General features: G+C 37.1%; 1 protein-coding gene and 1 pseudogene across 1 annotated transcript; both read left to right on the top strand.

Moving 5' to 3' along the window:
- Positions 1 to 2,551: 2,551 nt before the first annotated feature.
- On the top strand, positions 2,552 to 4,198 carry LOC129318616 (mitogen-activated protein kinase kinase kinase 18-like; annotated as a pseudogene).
- A 3,086-nt stretch (positions 4,199 to 7,284) lies between these two features.
- LOC129318384 (clathrin heavy chain 1-like) lies at positions 7,285 to 20,049 on the top strand. Its single transcript, XM_054963108.1, has 30 exons — positions 7,285 to 7,489; positions 7,750 to 7,954; positions 8,276 to 8,364; positions 8,471 to 8,549; positions 8,711 to 8,838; positions 10,106 to 10,204; positions 10,308 to 10,416; positions 10,949 to 11,028; positions 11,111 to 11,338; positions 11,426 to 11,491; positions 12,079 to 12,195; positions 12,332 to 12,529; positions 13,365 to 13,481; positions 13,643 to 13,702; positions 13,987 to 14,073; positions 14,518 to 14,601; positions 14,695 to 14,829; positions 14,913 to 14,975; positions 15,053 to 15,157; positions 15,254 to 15,366; positions 15,462 to 15,714; positions 15,846 to 15,982; positions 16,061 to 16,339; positions 16,428 to 17,430; positions 17,706 to 18,191; positions 18,309 to 18,479; positions 18,624 to 18,809; positions 19,038 to 19,160; positions 19,269 to 19,379; positions 19,471 to 20,049. The coding sequence occupies exons 1-30, from the start codon at positions 7,448 to 7,450 to the stop codon at positions 19,627 to 19,629; spliced, it is 5,112 nt and encodes a 1,703-aa protein (XP_054819083.1). The 5' UTR covers positions 7,285 to 7,447; the 3' UTR covers positions 19,630 to 20,049.
- The last annotated feature ends 1,018 nt before the right edge of the window (positions 20,050 to 21,067 follow it).

Here is a 21,067-nt window from a genome sequence, read left to right as displayed (position 1 = left end):
TTCATACTGCAAGCCAATATCGTTTCAACAATTAATCGTTAAAAATATTATTTTTAATTTCTTTTTGAAATTTTCAGAGTTAAAGAGATTGATCGCCGCTTTTGATTCAACAAGATAAGCTGTCGAAAACACGGGAATAACTCAGGACAACCACCCGTTTTTCTGTTTCATTTCCTCCTTACTGCCTTCACTACTCATGGTCATATTTCTTCTTATTTCTAGACTCTCTTTTTTCTTCTAGACAATTCATCCGGCTTCTCACTCTATTCCCCCTTCAATTTTCATTTTAATTTAATATATATATATATATATATATATTCTTGTTCCATATGTTATGTGCTCTTCTCAATTCCAGGATGCTTCCTTTAATTTGTAATCTCACCCTTGATCGGGTAAACACAGATTCTACTATTCTTGTAGTAATCCGATGATGATGTCATCCCCCTCAGTTGCAATCACTTAATCATTCAGTAACCGGACACCTAGCCCATAGAAATGACATTATTTTATACATGGCGCCAACCGCGTTAAAATTCATCACGAAATTTAATTTTTTAAAAAGTGAGACAACTTTTCATGTATCCATGTTTCATTATTTTTTTAGACTACAGATATCAATATTATTTCTCATTGTTTTTTTGTCATGAAATCTATATCTTGAATATGACCTTAGTCTCAAATACATGCACACCTTATTTATTTATTTTGTGTTTAGCAGAATTAGATTAACTTCAAATTCTTCCCGTGAGGCTCTTACTCTTAACTAGCCTGGAGTGTATAAAGAAAATAAGGGGAAAACCAAATAATATTCCAGGTTACAGTACCGTACAATATTTTAGATATACATGAACCTTAGCTTGTAGGAAACTTCGATGTGAACACGGAATCAACGACGCGTCAAACAATAAATTAAGGAACAAGGAATGGGATTAAAGTCAGAGAGCACAGCATGGCTTGAAACCTCATATCCACAATTGGCCACCCAAGTGAATCAGAGACAGCAATAGCTCCGCCAATAAGCAATCAGCACTTTTCATATTATTATTGTTAAAAAAGGACAACCAACGTGTTCGGTGAATGTTGCTGGTGTTCCTTCGCTGGGGAGAACAATCCAAAATCCAATTTGATCCTCCTAAGAAACCACTCTTCCTCACGCGTCCCCGTGAGAATCCGCCACCTGTTTGTTTCTTGGCAAAGTGTGGGAAACTCAATTTGCTTCTTCCTCTAGTCCTTGCGCTTTTTTGAATTCTCGAGGAAAATCAAGTCCTCTCTCTGCCTTTCATTTTCATTTCAAACTTTTTTTTTTGTTTTGAAAAATGCGTGAGTTGAGTTACAAACATGCTTCAGGAGTAATAAAATATCGTCGTATTAATAGTAAGATTGAACTTATAATTTTATAAATTATGTATTAATCTTTATCACCTAAACTAATTTTGTTGGCGCACTTCACACTTTTTTCCATCCCGCTTTTTCTTGCTCAAGTAGTGGTCGTGTGTTATGTGGTCAATCCCTTTCTTCATTTCCCTTTTCCCCACCCATAACGCTCTCTCCACATATAACTATTTTTTTTATTCCCAATCCAATTCGCTTCACAAACCGACACGTGTCTCCTCCACAGGACTTCATCCCCCACTAGGCCTCCGTTTCCATTAAATTTCATTAATTAAAGTTCGGGAGGCAAAGGTTGTATTTATCCGTCCCCGATTGCACAATCTAATTTTCCGACATCATTTCTAAAGCGATTAAGAAATTGTCAAATTAAACCCTAGGGTTGTCGCCCTTTCGGAATTAGGCAAACCCAGATTAGGGTAAGTCTTATCCGGATTAGGAGCCAAATATGCAAGATGCTTAATGAGGAAGCGAGGAAGCGCGTGCGAAGTTGTGCCAAATACTAATGCCACCGCACCAACACAAGCAAATGGATGATCCCACAAGGCTGTCATTCATCTTCTTAAAGATGCGACCCGATCTGGGTTCTCCTCATGTGTCCAAAATTTCGAGAAACCTTCAAAAAAGAATTACTTTTTTATTCATTTTCCTTTATTATTTTTAATAATATAATATCCCATGGAGGCCGGTGGTGCACGTCAATAGACTTCCACTCCAAATAAACTCTGCGATGCTAAAGCCACACACCCGCATCGTGGCATCCAGACAACTTCGCATCTTCTTTATTAGCCTTTACTTCTTCCCCCTCCTCAGTCTGACGTGGACCAACACTTTCCTACCACGTCGCCACTTCCGATTTACAGCTCCCTTTCATGTGTTTTTCTTAGCCAACAATAACGCCCAACCCCCCTCCCACCAAAACGACCAACAATAACATTATATGCTAGCTAGCGCCACATGTTAAAAATTAAATTATCATTCTTTGCAACACGACAAGAAAATACCAAAACTCTTGGTTGTACGGTTGGGATTCAACCCGATTTTAAATTTTATGGATAAGGATCGACATAAATACAAAAGAGAGGAAGAAACCCACTGTCCATCACCCTCCATTTACGTCAAGGAACATTACCTCTTGGGACACTTCCTAGCCTCATGTCTCTGCCTCAACTTCCTCCCCGTTATTTATTTATTATTATTATTATCCGTCTTTTAAATTCCACGCTGGACTCGGAAAGAATTTTAAAAAGCATAACTCGGACGCCGAGTGTGAGACCAAACACGCCCTCGTGTTTGTGCTTGTGTATATATACCCTCATTTGCCAGTTGGTCCCTCAAGAAAACGCGGCACACGCCAATTTTGAGTACGCGAAGTTGAGCTCAGTTTCTGCGATGACTTCTTGGGTAAGAGGGAGTTGTATCGGCAAGGGCGCGTTTGGCACCGTCAGTCTTGGGATTAACAGATGGGACGGTCGGGTTTTTGCGGTGAAATCGGTGGATCTCAGGGTGGGGCTTCCGGCTCAGGTGGAGGCTCTGGAAAATGAGATTCGATTCTCCGGCGGATGTCGCCGTCGCCTTACTTGGTTGAGTTTTCTCGGGGATGACTTCACGACGTCGTATCGGAATTTGCATATGGAGTATATGCCGGGTGGCACCCTCGCTGACCTGGCGTCTCGGAATGCTGACGTGGACGAGGAGTTGGTGAGGTACTGTACTTGGTGCCTGGTGAACGCGCTGAGGCACGTCCACTCGAGGGGCGTCGTGCACTGCGACGTGAAGGGGAGGAACGTTCTGTTGGGACCTAATGGCTGCGTCGCCAAGCTCGCCGATTTTGGCTCAGCGGTCGAGTTTTCTGGTGAAGAGAGCTCGGCAGCGATTCTGCCACGTGGTAGCCCGCTGTGGATGGCTCCGGAGGTGATCCGGGGGGAGAATCAGGGGCCAGAGTCCGACGTGTGGTCCTTGGGATGCACGGTGATTGAGATGGTCAAGGGGAAGCCGGCATGGGAAGATCACGGTGGCGACACGTTGAGTCGAATCGGATACTCCGACGACGTGCCCGAATTCCCGGTTCAATTGTCAGAGCTCGGGTGGGATTTCCTGGAGAAGTGCCTGAGGAGGGAACCGAAACAGCGGTGGAGCTGCGATGAGCTGCTGCAGCACCCATTCTTGTCATCTGCCTCTCCCAATAAGTCAGTGGAGTCGTCTCCTCGTTGCATTCTTGACTGGAACAACTCAGAATTCGCCGAAGAAGATGATTGGGAAGAAATCAGATTCGATAACAATGCTGAAACTTCAGTCAAGGAAAGAATTCGTAAATTAGCCACACAGTGAGGGCAGATTGGGAAACAGAGGATTGGGTGGCGGTGAGAGGACCAACATCAGACGCCGAAGCTACAGTAATGGAAACAGGGGAAGGGGTAGTGGGAGTGGAAGGTGGGACGAAGAAGGGACAAATTCGGAATATCCACAACGGACGGGGGCAGAGGAGGAAATGAAGGTAGGGACAAGTCGGGAATATCCCGACAATGTGACAGGAGCAACATGTGGAAGCGCAAATCCGGGAAGGCGGGACGTGGATGGCAAAAGGTGGTTGTTGTGGCGTTGTGATCACAGGGAGGGCAACGAGCGTAGCAGCTTAGCTGGTCGAGCTGTCCGTTTACGTATATGTCAGGAAATGTAGATTTACATTTAGTGCTTAGGATAAAAGTGATGATAAGCATTATGCACAGCTTTCGCTGTAAATTACTCAATTCATGTTATTTAAATTCCTTGCTATTAATAAATTCAACTGTGTTGTTTTCTCCCACTATTTATTTGCTGCCGTTTCTAAACTTCTTGAACACCTGTGAAGAAAACGTGGGCAATTATGTTTTGGCGAAAAAAACACAATATTGCAACTCGCAGCTCACAAACAAACCTAATGTTAAAAAGAAGCAAAAAATGATAATAATACTATGAGAAAGGGTGGACATTGTTGGGAAGAGGTCCAGCTGCAAGTAGTGATTCTAGTCTGCACACCCCATCATAGAACTGCAAAGTATTTTAATTTCTCCAATTAAAACTCTGAAAAAGGTAAAATTTACTATTTTCATGAGTTTTTGCCTTTATATTCTATCCTTCATACTTTCTCTCCATCAGGGTTAATGTATGAGGTAATGTAAGGAGTGGATTTAAAAAACGAAGACAAAAATAAAATAATCAACATGTTAATAAACATAAGTATAATAATTTAATTTATGAGGTTGAGAGACATAATTTATGAGGCTTATAGAGAGTTGTTATTATGGCATTTGTAATATATGATATTGAGTTTTTTTTATATTTATCATGAGAAAAAATGTGATTTAATTTATTTTTATTTTTATTACATATTCATAATTTCTAACAATCACAGGCCCTAATTCTCGTCTGTAACTGTAACACCACATAAAAGAGAGTTATAGGTCAATTCATTGTTCGTTATTTTGGAGCAGCAAGAGTTAGGATTTACTACTTCATTTGATTTCATTTTTCTGAATTCAAAAATAGAAAAAATAAAAATTTATTTAAAAGTAGGTTTTTTTGTTAGGTAAAAATAAAAAATAAAATATATTTTTAAAAATCAGAACATCTTTTTAATGATTTATTATTTGTTGTTATGCAAAATTAGAGAAGATGTGGAGTAGAACATCATATTTCCATTAATAATTTTTAAACTTATACAACAAATTATTATTTTATCCTCTACTTACCAGTTACTACCTTACGCGTTTTTCCACAATAATAACGATTCAAACATAAAAATAGATAACAGAATGAAACAGGCCCTCAAATTGTGCGGGATCAAATTTAGGTTGGCCGGGGTTCAACGTGCATTTGCCTGGGACACGATGCTTTAAGGGAAACAAAAACACGTTGTTTCCCCAAAAAAACATGGTATTGCAGCTCACGAATAAAACTGATGTTGGAGAGAAACAAGAATAATGTAATACCAGAAGAGAGGGTGGCCAGTTGAGAAGAAGCCACCACCCGTCACGGAACCAAAAGGCCGAAAAACACGTGAGGGGCCAAATGTCCCATCCTCTGCAACAGTCGTTGTTGGTGTTTGCTACTATTAGCAAACCCAACCCAACCCAACGATCACCACGTTCACTAATTTTTTTCTCTACCTGAGCTTTCTGGAGTAGGTAAAGAAAACCAAACTAATGATTAAGTGTTGACAAGCAGTAATAATATTAATTAATAAAGGACACGACAAGTCGTGCAACACAACATGTGAAAACGAGGGTGTTGTGATTGAAACGCGGAAATTGGCACTGAAACGACGAAGACAATGGATGAATCGTGCTGGACATTACAAGCGTGCATCCTGCTTTCTGGTTTTCTTTCTTTAAACTTTAAAGTATGCGTCGCTGCAAGATCTCACCGATAGTTAAATTTGAAAATTACAGATATAATTAAACGATCAGTCAAACAGGGAAAAAAAAAATATTCTGTTGACATATTTAATAAAAATATTAATAATTTTATGGCGCCATTAAGAACATGGAAGAGCATCTAGAAAACTAAAGCGAGAACACAGGACAGGTGTGTGGTAGGCAATTTGAGGGAGAAAATTCACCAGTGTCAAACCCTTAGATCGGGAAGAAGTGGCGTTTAGAGTGAATTAGAAATGTATTTGGTGGGCTAATCAGGTTCTTTCTAGAACATTATAATTGGTGCGTGCGTGCGGGGTTTGGTTTTATCTAGAAACAAACAGAAATCACTTGAAGCTACAAAATTATGACCCGAATCGGTCCTTTTTCGGCCAAATCAACGAATTGATAGGACCGTAATCACGTGTGGCGGGCGGGGAATACTAGTGCTCATTCAATTGCGGGCATATGGCTAGTTATCCATATACCTGAACTAGATCACCCCGAGTTTTAAAAAAACAGGGGGAGAGAGAGATTGGTTGTTGATTAATAATACCAGAAAAGATAATGATTATACTATAGATTATGTTAAACCAGTGAATTTTTGACATAATAGCACTAAACATCCCTCTCAAGTGTGTTTCTTAAGTGTGAGGTTGTCAATCCTCCATGAAAGTCATATGTACTTGAGTTTCTCCCAATTTTCACTGTATAAAAAGATAGGGAAAAAAGAGATTAGGTTAATATCTGATTTAATTTTTTTTAAATTGAGTTCAATTTGTTTAATATTGAATTTTTTCTTAAATGATGATTTTTATTCATTTTTTTTAAAGTACATGTCTAGGCCTATCCACCCTCAATCACTGGATCAAACATGTATATAGAGTACAATTATGAATAAATGGATATATTTTTAACTATAATTCACATTACTTAAAGGATGAGTTATATTATTCACCAATCATGAATAATGTAAAACAATATAAATTATATATATATATATATATGGTAAGTATAAGGGGCTGGCTCGCTAACAATAAAGAATATCTCTTCTTAGATACTAAAAATAAATGATAGATCTCTTTTAAGTAAATTATTATATATAAAATAATTAATATTTAAGCCTCAATCACTTGTTACTTGTTCAAGTAATAGATATATTGATATTAATATGTTTATGTTGATACATTCATAGGCATGTGGAATAACCATCACACCCTTGAAGAAGGCGTTGGTTACTAAGGACAAATCATGGGGTAGCCCAATCTGCCTTATGATTCCCGTTTAATCTGAAGGCCCAACCCAATAATTTATATAAACTTCGGGTTTAGACTATCCCATCATCCAATTAAGCTTAAAAATAAAGCCCAAAAAATTATGATATAAACGGATGCTGAATTCGCACAACGGGAATATTTTATAACGGCCCCCCACCAAAAAAAAAAAAAAGTTCCATTTCAAGAAGTATTCCGCTCTCGGCTCTCCCATACTACCACGAGTTTCTGTTGTTGTCCCCTCACTCCCTCTCCTTTTCCCTCTCCTTCTCTCTGTTCTGGACTTCGCTGCTTCAGATCTCGAAGCGTAAACGGAGGTCTTCATTTTTTTACGACATTTCCCTCTCATTCTGTCCGCTCTACCTGGAGCTTTGATTTGATCCTCACACTATGGCTGCAAATGCTCCTATCTCTATGAAAGAGGCCTTAACGGTTTGTTTTCCTTTCCCTCTCTGCTTCTATTGGCAATGCCATTGGCACAATTGGATTATTTTTTGCGAACCTTTTCGGCTTCTTGTTTTCCCCTCAACGCGCTTTTTCCTGTCTTCAGATCCTAATGCCAACCATCTTTTTTAGAAACTCCCGATCGTAACATTTCACTCTTTTCAGTCTTGTCATTGTTTATTGGTTATACGACTAGGGGTTGTTCAGTATGCTGTTATTTGATTTATATTGTGTTTTTATATTCGCAGTTGGCAAGCATTGGAGTAAATCCGCAATTCATTACTTTTAATCATGTGACCATGGAATCGGATAAGTACATATGTGTGAGGGAAACATCGCCTCAGAACAGTATTGTTATCATCGATATGAACATGCCCATGCAGCCTTTGCGACGTCCCATTACTGCTGATTCTGCTCTGATGAACCCTAATACGAGAATTCTTGCTCTCAAAGGTAAGTTCAGAGGTCGTCGTGTGTTTACCACTTCCTGATTGTATCCTATCTATTGTTTGACCTCATCGTTCACGCTAGAGGATAAGGGTTTAGGGTAATAACAGCCCAATCCACAAGTCATGCATCTCTTGATAGTGACATGGCCAACATTGTGATTCATGTCATGTTGATAATGACAGCCCAATCCACAAGTCATTCATCTCTTGACAGTGACATGGTCAACATTGTGGTTCATGTCATGTTGAAATAATGTCTCGTCCAAGTTTAGCATATACCCAAATAGCTTTCTTTTGCCTCTCGAGTGTGACATTTTATCTGCAGCTCAAGTTCCGGGGACCACTCAGGATCATTTGCAGGTGTTTAACATAGAAATGAAGGCAAAGATAAAATCACATCAGATGACTGAGCAGGTGCAGTTTTGTATATGATTCTTATGTGCCGTTGCAAGAATACTTTTTTGGGATTATGTGTTGGACAGTATTCGTGATTATTAATTGTCATGCTCTATTCTCTTAGGTTGTCTTTTGGAAATGGATATCCTCAAAGGTGTTAGGTTTAGTCACTCATACCTCTGTTTATCATTGGTCTATTGAAGGTAATATACTGGAATTTCCCACGAGTAAACCATTTGCTCTATTGCCTCTTCTTTGTTGTTGCTTTGGCGTATTTTTCTATCAGGTTTCACATTTATTCATGCTATGTGTTGCGTTTTCCTTTTGAATTCTGAATATCAGTTATACCATTTTTCATATCTAGGTGATAGTCAGCCAATGAAGATGTTTGACCGAACAGCCACACTGGCCAATAATCAAATTATCAATTATCGTGCTGATCCTAGTGAGAAGTGGCTAGTTTTGATTGGGATTGCTCCTGGATCACCTGAGGTATTTTATTTCTTTTCTTTAGCGACTTTCAGACCTTGCTTCTAAGGTATGGGCAATTTTCTTAGTTGTATCGTTGTATTTATGAGTTAATAAGTTGCCCAGTTTGCCAATCTTGGGTTTATTCGTGTGTTCATATGGTTAGAAGAATTCCATAATTGCTTGAAATGTATCAGTGCTGGCATCATGCAAATCCAGTCACCTGGATGGACTTCTTTTGCCGTGCTTAGAATGTCTAACAAACATCTATGACTCTTTCTTTCACTGAATAAGTTTGGAAGTTCCTAACTAATCTTATGGATAAACGAAAAATTTAGGAATCCCGTGCTGATGCAACCTTTGAATTACTCTCTTCGTTTCTTTTTTATCTGTCAATTTTTTAAGAAAAAGGTTATTTCTATTTATTTGTCACTTTAGATTTTGAAGTTCAAGGCAATATTAATTATTCTTTTTCCAACTATACCCTAATATTTGATTGGGTATTCTTAACCAAAGACAACAAACTACATTTAATAAGAAAATATTAGGAAAATTGAGAGAAATTCTAGGATATTAACTACATTTTTTAATCTATGTACTGATACCTTAAAACGATAGATAAAAAGAAACGGAGGGAGTAGCTTATATTTCAGGACATAAATTTTTGACTCATTCAAATATATGCCACATGTTGATGCTTTTAATGCTATTTTATCACCTCATGAATCAGCTTGAACTTTAATGCCAGGATGATTTTGTTTGGCTTGTACAATTTTAAGATATTACTGTTCAAACTTTTTTCCGCATAAAATAAATTTACAAGACCTTTCTTTATAAAGAATAAAAAAGGCACTTGCTTATATTTACCCGAGCCTTTACTATTTGTATTTTTGAACTCAACTCATTATCCAGTTTGTACCTCAGTTATTGTTTTTGAAAAATAATTTTTAATTTTTCTATTTTTTTTTATACTTCTGGACTCCAGCCACTGGGTTTAGAAGGGCTTCTTTTCTATGCGTACAAAGGGTTAGGAGTACTATTGATTTGGATAACGAGTGTTATGGTTTCTGCCTCTCTTTTTTAGTAGGATTATTTTAAATTTATAGTAGAACTATCTCCGTTTCTTACAAATATTTGCCTATTTTTGTTTCATGATTGAATATGGTTCTCTTTTATTTATTTCTGTTAGCTACAAGTATCTGAAATTTTTTTACCTTATGAGAGGCTGGGGTTCAAGCTTTATGCAGTTATTAATTGCTTCAATAATGGTATTTCATTTTGTGGGTTGTAGAGACCACAGCTGGTGAAAGGAAACATGCAACTTTTCTCTGTGGAGCAGCAACGTAGTCAGTCTCTCGAAGCACATGCTGCATCTTTTGCCACTTTCAGAGTAATGCTGTCTTCTTTCTGATTCATTTATATGGATTTTGAATCTTGTGCCTATAGTTTTGCTGTCAATTTATTTCTGTGACATTATTTGATGCAACATCCAGGTTCCAGGGAATGATAAAGATTCAACTCTCATTACTTTCGCATCAAAGACTGTCAACGCAGGACAGGTCACATCGAAGATGCATGTTATTGAACTTGATGCCCAGCCAGGTATAAGTGGTATAGACTTGATATACTAGCCATAGGCACATGGCCCCCAACATTTGCGTCAAACAGAAAATAAGATAAAGTAAGCTATTAATTAATTTTAGGACATAAGCTACTACGCATACCTGCTTTTAAAATTGTCAATGTAATTAATAAAAAGGAAAGATAATAACACCATGGTGAGGCATTGGGATATAAGGTGGTGGAAGTTTAGAATCATCATCAACATTGTTAATGCTTGATTATCCATTTTGAATGGAGTTAAAATACAAAATAAAAGGATAGGTGTTATTTTTGGAAAACAGAGAACTGAATGACGTCTTTATTAGTAATGTCATTATTTCTTTCCTCTGCAGGCATGCTAGGCCTTTTGTCTTTTTCATTTGTGATCAATTTATTGTTGGTTTGCGACTTTTGATGTTATAAGCATATGAATCTACGTAGAACTCCTCTGAACTATTCTAAATTAATGCTTTTGTTAAGAACTTGTGCTTTCATTGATACCCCTCTGGTATTTTGTGGCAATTGTAATCAGGCAAACCATCATTCACTAAGAAACAAGCGGATCTTTTCTTCCCTCCAGACTTTGCTGATGACTTTCCTGTGTCAATTCAGGTTGTAACTCTCAGTTGATATTCTGATTTCTGAATTCCTGGTAGGCACTATGTTAAGTGTTTGGTTCATTTCTATTGCACAGATTTCAAATAAATATGGGCTGATATATGTCATCACAAAGCTTGGACTTCTATTTGTCTATGATTTGGAGACTGCTACAGCAGTTTATAGAAACCGGATCAGTCCTGATCCTATATTTTTGACTACTGAAGCATCATTATCAGGGGGCTTCTTTGCCATCAATAGACGTGGTCAAGTGTTGCTTGCCACTGTAAATGAAGCAACTGTTATACCATTTGTCAGTGGCCAGGTATTTTGTGTGTCATGTTTTGATTTTGGCAAAGGAAGAATAATTTTTTGAAACTTATTACTCAATGTCTATGTGAAACTTTTGCAGTTGAACAATTTGGAACTTGCTGTTAATCTTGCGAAAAGAGGAAACCTTCCTGGTGCAGAAGACCTGGTAGCTATATAGTTTTATTTGGTTAATGTTGTTCCGTTATCAATGTCTTGAAAGTTCACTTACTAATTTTGGTTTGGCTAACTCTATTGAGTTTGAAATGTGATGAAAATTTTGGTCATTAATTTTTATTTTTTCATCCTATTTGTCTTATTAGATTGCAATGGTCAGGAAAGCAATTTCAGGGTGTTAGGTAGAACAATAATTTTAATATCAACCATTAAATTGCAAGAGACTTGTGAACATTTGTATGATATGTTTTCTCACGTAGGTAGTTTTTTCTTTGACAAGAAGACCATAATTTACACCATGCAGATTGTGAACTTAATGTTAGTTTTGAGAAAACTTTGGTTAAAGTGTATGTAAAGTAGTGTGGGATTGGTGAAATTGGCAGCAGACCCTGATTTTTATGCCCTTTTCATTTTAACGTTTAAACTGGCAGAAATTTCACATTGTACCATATCTCTTGCAATTTACCTTGGCTACCCTTTTTTCTCAATATGTTTAAATCCACAGGAATTATGCTTTTGTCTTTTATTTTGAGAACACCTCCTTCACCGGCTGATGGTTAGGCTTTTGTCTTTTCTCAGGTGGTCCAGCGCTTTCAAGAATTATTTGCTCAAACCAAGTATAAGGAAGCTGCGGAGCTTGCTGCAGAATCTCCACAAGGAATACTTCGTACTCCTGAAACTGTTGCTAAATTTCAGGTGAACTTTTGCATTACGCTTGGTTACCATGCAGTATCCTCTGCATTCAGATAAGAGTGCCCTTGAAATTGTGATAGGGGGCTTAGTTTTCTGTTCCATTGAGTCCTTGATTACTTATGCTGGTAATTTGTTGCAGAGTGTACCTGTGCAAGCCGGGCAAACACCACCATTGTTGCAGTACTTTGGAACTCTTTTAACCAGGGGAAAGCTCAATGTTTATGAATCCTTGGAACTGTCAAGGCTTGTGGTAAATCAGAACAAAAAAAATCTTTTGGAGACTTGGTTAGCAGAGGACAAGCTTGAATGCAGTGAGGAACTTGGTGACCTTGTTAAGGTCTGTAGAAATTAGAATTACTTCTCCTCTTATCATAGGGACTCTCTAATTAGATTCTATTGATGATTTGAGGAAGGAAAATAAAGCATGTGAATTGTGATCACTCCTCCTCCTCCTCCTTTTTGCTCTTTTGCAAGTTTCTGTAACTACCATGGGATTAGCAGCCCCTATAGGTATCATATTCTGATGGTGAATTTAATTTGAAGGAATTTCATGTCTGCATTACTATGTAAAGGGAGAACCCCTGTTTGAGTTCTGTTTTGTTCATTTTATTTATTTTGTAAACAATATTACAATACTTATGCCCTGCATAGATTTTGATTCTGCTTAATCCCTCATCCATCATTATTTGTTAATGCTTCGTGATATCTACCTAAATTTATTATAACTCTTGTGAAATTAAAAGCTGTGCTTATTATTAATTTTTTTTAAGATTTACATTTCTGTATGTCATTATCAAAGAAAGAATTTGCTTGCACTCTAATCTAATGCATGCCTAGTTGGAGAGTCAATGTCCTGTAAGAACAACATTTTTAACTCGGACAATTCTGAAATCAGCTAACTGGTTATCTGCCATTTAGATGCTTCTGAAGTTGGGTTCAAATACTAGTTTATTCCTTATCTGTCTCTTTGTTTTGTTTGTTTGGAAGTTAAAATTTGTTACCTTCCCATGCTTGTGAGTACAGATGCATTTATAGACTTATTTTGTCTGTTTATTTCATTGCTATAATTAATTCCCTTTGGGGAAACAGTTTCTCTGTTCGTTATTATTATTTTTTTCTGTACTTCCTTTCTCTTGTATTCCTGATCTTGTAAGACATGTATTATAATGCAGACTGTGGACAATGATCTTGCATTGAAAATATATATTAAAGCCAGAGCCACACCAAAAGTTGTTGCTGCTTTTGCTGAGAGGAAAGAATTTGACAAGATTCTGATATATTCAAAGCAGGTGATGAAATATTTTGTAACTGGGGTTTCATACTAGTCATAATTATAGTGGCATTTTCTATTATGATACAATGCTTATAATTTTATATCAAGTGGTACATAGTTTAATAATCTGTTTTGTTACAAGCAAGTGATGCATTCTTCTCTTTTAATTTGCTGAAGGTTGGATACACACCAGATTACTTGTTCCTTCTTCAAACAATTTTACGAGCAGATCCCCAGGTAAGCAGTTTCTTTAAATGCAAATATTTGAAGTTATTATGTATTATGTTCTGTGAGATTTGTTACTTTTGTTGTACGCTTAATTTCTGTTATAGTGAAACCTGCTCAAGTTAGTACTGATCATGAATGACAGTTAATGCTGCAAATGGAAGTAGGACTACCTTGTTTGTGATGTTTGCCTTTCGATCTTATTTTTTATTTTTCTAACCTCTGAAATTTTTTTTCCTTTTAGAAATTGTGTTGAATTTTTCATGTAGAATGACTCAAATCTTACTTGCTGGCAGGGTGCTGTTAATTTTGCTTTGATGATGTCTCAAATGGACGGAGGTTGCCCGGTTGACTACAACACAATAGCAGATCTCTTTCTTCAGGTTTATTTAGAATATACCTTTATTATACTAATGGGATTGCTATTATGTAATTCATATTTTGTTTAAAGAAGTCAATGTTTTATGCAACATTTTTTTTATTCCTTTTCTGAATCATGACCTTTTATTTTCTTGATATATTTTTTTTAAAAGAGCAGCTGGTACTTGAGCCATTTTTGCATTGAAAATCATACACAAGGAATTTAAGAACAGATAATCCTTTGAAAATTAAATAGCTTCATTTCCCATTTAACTGAAATTCATTAAAATTGGAAGACTTGCAAAAAACTTCAAAACATGTTAGATATTGATTTTGATGGTTTTCTATATTTGAGAGCTATTTGTAAAAGCAAGAATCAATTAAGTTTTTTTTTATTGTTATTGTATCTTTGTTCCAGAAACTTCAACCCTCTTTCATAAATTATATATTCTTCTATTTCTTTTCAGAGGAGCTTAATTCGTGAGGCAACTGCATTTCTGTTGGATGTGCTGAAGCCTAATCTACCTGAACATGGTCATCTTCAAACGAAGGTCCATTAATTTTACACATCTGTTTCTCTTTCCTGAGCTCTATGATGCTATGTAGTTTCTTTATAATTCTATCATTTTGTCCATTCTGTTTAGGTGCTGGAAATTAATCTTGTGACATTTCCAAATGTTGCTGATGCCATATTGGCTAATGGTATGTTCAGTCATTATGATCGCCCACGTATTGCACAGTTATGTGAAAAGGCCGGCCTTTTTATTCGGGCTCTTCAGGTTATTGCCTTCTTTAATTCTGATAAATTACAGTGATTTGTTTGTCAGCATTAGTCTTGAAACTTATTGCATGTCTTGTGCAGCATTATACTGAGTTACCTGACATCAAGCGTGTGATTGTCAATACTCATGCCATTGAGCCCCAGGTCTGGATTCTAAGTGCTGAAATGGTTCAGCTTGTCATGATTTTTATTTTGTCTTCTAATTGTGTGGTACTTTTCAGGCCCTAGTTGAGTTCTTTGGGACCCTATCTAGAGAATGGGCACTTGAGTGCATGAAAGATCTTCTTCTGGTTAATCTGAGGGGTAATCTTCAAATAATTGTGCAGGTACTCTCTTGGGGCATCACATGATTTTGCCATAAGACTTTTTTAATAAAGAAAATTATTGTAGGCTGACTTGTTATGTGAATATGTCATGCGCAGACTGCTAAGGAATATTCTGAGCAGCTGGGAATAGATGCATGTATTAGACTCTTTGAGCAATTCAAGTCATACGAAGGACTCTACTTTTTCTTGGGATCATATTTGAGCTCCAGGTAAACAAACATGACCTCAGTTCACTGGCTTTGTATTTCCTTTCTATCCCTCATTTTTTGGTGTAAAATTTGGTTTGCTATTCTGACTTGTGCAGTGAAGATCCTGATATTCACTTCAAGTACATTGAAGCAGCTGCAAAAACTGGACAGCTTAAGGAGGTAGAGCGTGTAACTCGAGAATCAAACTTTTATGATCCAGAGAAGACAATGAATTTTTTAATGGAAGCCAAGCTTCCTGATGCACGGCCATTGATTAATGTGTGTGATCGTTTTGGCTTTGTTCCGAGTCTCACCCACTATCTCTATACCAACAACATGCTTCGCTATATTGAAGGCTATGTTCAAAAGGTAGTTGTGATGGGTTGTATATATATATTTTGAATTTTCGGTATTGATGTTTTATGTTTATTTTATTTTTTTTATAAATCTTAGAATTTTAAGGGATTGTGAAACTCAAGTATTATGGTTCTCACTTATAGGTCAATCCTGGCAATGCTCCTCTAGTTGTTGGACAGTTGTTAGATGATGAATGCCCTGAAGATTTCATTAAAGGTCTTATACTTTCAGTACGCTCACTTTTGCCTGTTGAGCCTTTAGTTGAAGAGTGTGAGAAGAGGTTTGTTACTTTTCTATCAACCCCCACATCCAGTTTTATTGCCTTATTTTCTTTTCTCATTTCACTTTATATGCACAGGAATCGCCTCCGCTTACTTACTCAGTTCTTGGAGCATCTCGTGAGTGAGGGGAGCCAGGATGTGCATGTGCATAATGCTCTTGGTAAAATAATTATTGACAGCAACAACAATCCAGAGCATTTTCTCACTACCAACCCATATTATGATTCTCATGTTGTTGGTAAATATTGTGAGAAGCGGGATCCTACCCTTGCTGTTGTTGCTTACCGAAGAGGGCAATGTGATGATGAACTTGTTAATGTTACAAATAAGAATTCCTTGTTTAAACTCCAAGCCAGGTGCTTATATTGTCCATCATTAAGTTGTTATTGTATTTTGTAATTTAATCCGGGGCACTCATGTTATATCCTTGTGGTTTTGGATCAGATATGTTGTGGAAAGAATGGATGCTGACCTCTGGGAGAAAGTTCTGAATCCTGAGAATGAGTATAGGAGGCAGTTGATTGATCAAGTGGTCTCCACTGCTTTGCCTGAGAGCAAGAGTCCTGATCAAGTTTCAGCTGCAGTCAAAGCTTTTATGACTGCAGATCTTCCCCATGAGTTAATTGAGCTTCTTGAGAAGATTGTGCTGCAAAATTCTGCTTTTAGTGGAAACTTCAATCTGCAAAATCTGCTCATCCTTACGGCTATCAAGGCAGATCCATCAAGAGTTATGGATTACATTAACAGGCTGGACAACTTTGATGGTCCTGCAGTAGGAGAATTGGCAGTTGAAGCACAACTATACGAAGAGGCATTTGCAATCTTCAAGAAATTTAATTTGAATGTTCAGGCTGTTAATGTCCTGCTAGATAATCTTCAGACCATTGATCGAGCTGTGGAGTTTGCTTTCCGGGTTGAAGAAGATGCTGTATGGAGCCAGGTGGCTAAGGCACAACTAAGAGAAGGTTTAGTGAGTGATGCAATTGAGTCTTTTATACGTGCAGATGATTGCACTTGCTTCTTGGAGGTTATAAAAGCTGCTGAAGATGCTATTGTGTACCATGACCTGGTAAGGTACCTTTTTATGGTTAGGCAGAAGACAAAAGAGCCCAAGGTGGATGGTGAGCTCATTTATGCATATGCAAAAACTGATCGGCTTGGAGAAATTGAGGAGTTTATATTGATGCCAAATGTTGCTAACCTTCCAAATGTTGGAGACCGCTTGTACGATGAGGCCCTGTATGAGGCAGCAAAGATTATATTTGCATTTATTTCCAATTGGGCTAAGCTAGCAGTTACATTGGTGAAGCTTCAACAATTCCAGGGTGCTGTTGATGCAGCCCGGAAAGCAAATAGTTCAAAAACATGGAAGGAAGTTTGTTTTGCTTGCGTTGATGCTGAGGAATTCCGCTTGGCTCAGATTTGTGGTCTCAACATCATCATTCAGGTGGCCGTCTTTTTTAATATGTCATTGAATTTATTCCATTGGAAATTTAGTTTTCCGCTCCCTCACCTTACGGCCAAAAGATTTTTTAACACAATTACAAATCCCTTTTAATGAAAGTTCATAAGATGTTATGAAATGATTGGAGCCTTGAGTTACTAATAGATGCATTTGGCAAAAATTGTGCCAGTATACCATTGAATAGCATAACCTGTTGATTGCTTTATCTGACCCTTTGTCATCGGTTTGTGTGCATTTTATTCTTGATTGTTATGAAGGTCGATGATTTGGAAGAGGTTAGTGAGTATTATCAGAACAGAGGATGTTTTAATGAGCTCATATCACTAATGGAAAGTGGTCTAGGATTGGAACGTGCACATATGGGCATCTTTACCGAGTTGGGAGTTCTGTATGCAAGATATCGTCATGAAAAGCTAATGGAGCACATCAAGTTGTTCTCTACTCGTCTTAATATTCCCAAGCTTATTCGAGCCTGTGATGAACAGCAGCACTGGAAAGAACTTACATTCCTGTATATTCAATATGACGAGTTTGATAATGCTGCAACCACTGTGATGAATCACTCTCCAGAAGCATGGGATCACATGCAATTTAAAGATGTTATAGTTAAAGTTGCAAGTGTGGAGCTCTACTACAAGGCTGTTCACTTTTACTTGCAAGAACATCCTGATCTCCTAAATGATGTTCTCAATGTGCTTGCCCTTCGAGTCGACCATACTCGTGTAGTGGATATAATGCGGAAGGTGTGCATATCTCTTATGCTATTTCTAGTCTCTGATTTCTACTGTTCCAATCACATTTGTGTTGATAATGTATTGAATTCTGTGGTACTAATTTTGTCAGTTGCTTTCCTGGATTAGGCTGGCCACCTCCGATTAGTGAAGCCATACATGGTTGCAGTTCAAAGCAACAATGTGTCTGCTGTTAATGAAGCTTTGAATGAAATTTACGTTGAGGAGGAGGACTATGACAGACTTCGTGAATCAATAGATTTGCATGACAACTTTGATCAGATAGGTCTGGCGCAGAAGGTATGGTCATCTCCTTTTCTTCTTTCTTTCTTTCTTTCTTTCTTTCTTTTTTTTTTTTTTTTTGCCATATGCAAATATTGAGATCTGAACTTTTTGGGAAACTTAGAATTTCAGAGATTATTTACTTCAATACATTTTCATCAGATTGAGAAGCATGAGCTTCTTGAGATGAGGCGTGTTGCAGCTTATATTTATAAGAAGGCGGGAAGATGGAAGCAGTCCATTGCTTTGTCAAAGAAAGACAATCATTACAAGGACTGTATGGAAACTTGCTCTCAATCTGGTGACCGCGAACTTTCGGAGGAGTTGCTAGTCTACTTTATTGAGCAGGTCTTATCTTTTCCTTGTAATATCAAACTCTAAATTTCATATATTTAGACACTCACCACATATGGCCCTTTTAGTGATGGGCGGTTTACGCTTCACTTTGAAAATGATTGTAATTATTATTTTTTCTTTCTACAAATTGTTTTCTCCTGACCACCTTTGTCCCTTTCTTTTATCTCAAGTTGTGAAAAAAGAAATCATATTTATATGCTTCTGTTGGTATATGTGCAGGGGAAGAAAGAATGCTTTGCTTCTTGCCTTTTTGTTTGTTATGATGTAATACGGCCAGATGTTGCTCTTGAGCTGGCATGGATGAATAATATGATCGATTTTGCTTTCCCATATCTCTTGCAGGTTTTCCTCCTTCCTTCATATGCATTAGCAGACAATTAATTCCATTTTTTGTGAGAGCTTATGCTTTTTTTTAGTAACCATGTATTTTTGTTCTTTTAATTTTTGAAGTTTATTCGAGAGTATGCAAGTAAGGTAGACGAGCTTATCAAGGACAAAATTGAGGCACAAAATGAGGAGAAAGCTAAGGAGAAGGAGGAGAAAGAAACAATTGCTCAGCAGGTTCTTTTGCCTGCAAATTTCCTTTCGTAATAAAACCTTTGTTTCTATCCTTTTCCCTCTTAAACTAACTATTGTTTTCAATGATCTCCAGAATATGTATGCTCAGCTGCTACCACTTGCTTTGCCTGCACCACCAATGCCAGGAATGGGTGGAGGTTTCGCTCCCCCTCCCCCAACTATGGGTGGAATGGCGATGCCACCGGGGATGCCACCAATGCCTCCTTTTGGCATGCCCCCGATGGGCTACTGATGATCTCTCGATCAGAGGCAGGACTGAGATTTTGTCATAAATTTCACTGAAGAAGCTTGGTAGGTTGAAATCTCTCATGCATTGAAGGAGTGTTCAAGCATCTGCCTCGGTGATACTAGTTCTGAATGTTGGTGGCTTTCTGCTCTGAAAGATTTTGGGTATTTCTTTCTTATTTCTTTTGTTTTGATCATCTTCTCTTTCTTCAAAGGCTATTCAGCATGGTGATTCTTTTGGTTCCACGGCCTTGGCCTGGACCTGGTTGTGGCATGTATAGTTGATGCCCTTTAATTATTGGTTTCCTATTTCATCGACAATTTACAAATTTTGTACTTAGGTATATAAAACTTCATCTTATATTATGATAAACAAAAAACTTCATCTTATATTCAACATGGTTATGCTGCCGCTGTCCAGTTAGTTTCTCGTTACTTTCATTGATAAGTTCGCTCTTGTATTTCTTATTGGTTCTAAGTTGTTGTATTCTGAATTTTTTATTTTACTTTATTAAGATCACCAGGTAATATTGTTTGTAAGGATGTCAGCTTTCTAGATGGTCGTAAAACTTATATACTTAACCTTATATACTTGTATATAAGTATTTTCAATTAAATCAAGACATGTAGATTCTTTATATATTATTTATTTTATAACAAACTCTTGTAATTAATATTATCAACATATTAAAATTCACCTATATTGATTTGATTGGACAACAATTTATTGAATATAAAATGCTAAGTACTTAAATCTTGCCCTTTTGATTTTACCTCGTCAGCTTAAGACCTTGTGATGCACTAATGTGAAATAAAAGTGATTAGTAGTAAACCCAGCTTTCTAGATGGGCTTGGTGTGATTGGATTGGATTCTTTGCATTTATACAATTTCATTGATCATGTCTAAAAGCAGAAAAAAGTTATGCAAGGATTGGCAATCATTGAAGGAGACAAACCAGTATTTTATCTGGTAGAATGGGACATTGAATTATTGAATGACGACAATTCACAATAGTGATAAAAGTCAAGATTGGAGTAGTCCACATTGTGAGCCGCTTTCAACTACTACTTTAAATGGCACAGTCATCTCAAGCTGTATTATCATTCATGGTCCCCCTTCGTAGGACTCCTTCAAGTCTGTTTGTTCCGTAAATTCTGGTTGGCTGAGATATATGGAAAGAAGTCAATCAGTATTAAATACTATATTACCTATTTTTTAAAATAAAAGGATCTGATTCCACAAAAGTTTATCATAATTATTATGATTCATTAAGCACTTTGATTTATCATTTGTTTGTTGTCTGAATAGCTGTTATATTTACACTTGCACTATCATATATACTGCCATAAAACTCGCTTTCATCAAGTAAGAAGCAAAAAGCAAAATGTTGTTAACTAACACAGTGCACGCATGGGCTAAATCGGACAATGGAAAGTGAAAGCGC

The sequence above is a fragment of the Prosopis cineraria genome, unplaced genomic scaffold, assembly GCF_029017545.1.
Source record: "Prosopis cineraria cultivar Desert tree isolate PC_DT_omini unplaced genomic scaffold, ASM2901754v1 PC8, whole genome shotgun sequence".
Taxonomy (NCBI): Eukaryota; Viridiplantae; Streptophyta; class Magnoliopsida; order Fabales; family Fabaceae; genus Prosopis; species Prosopis cineraria.
The sequence above is the reverse complement of the archived record's forward strand: the minus strand, read 5'-3'. Positions and strand labels throughout refer to the sequence as shown.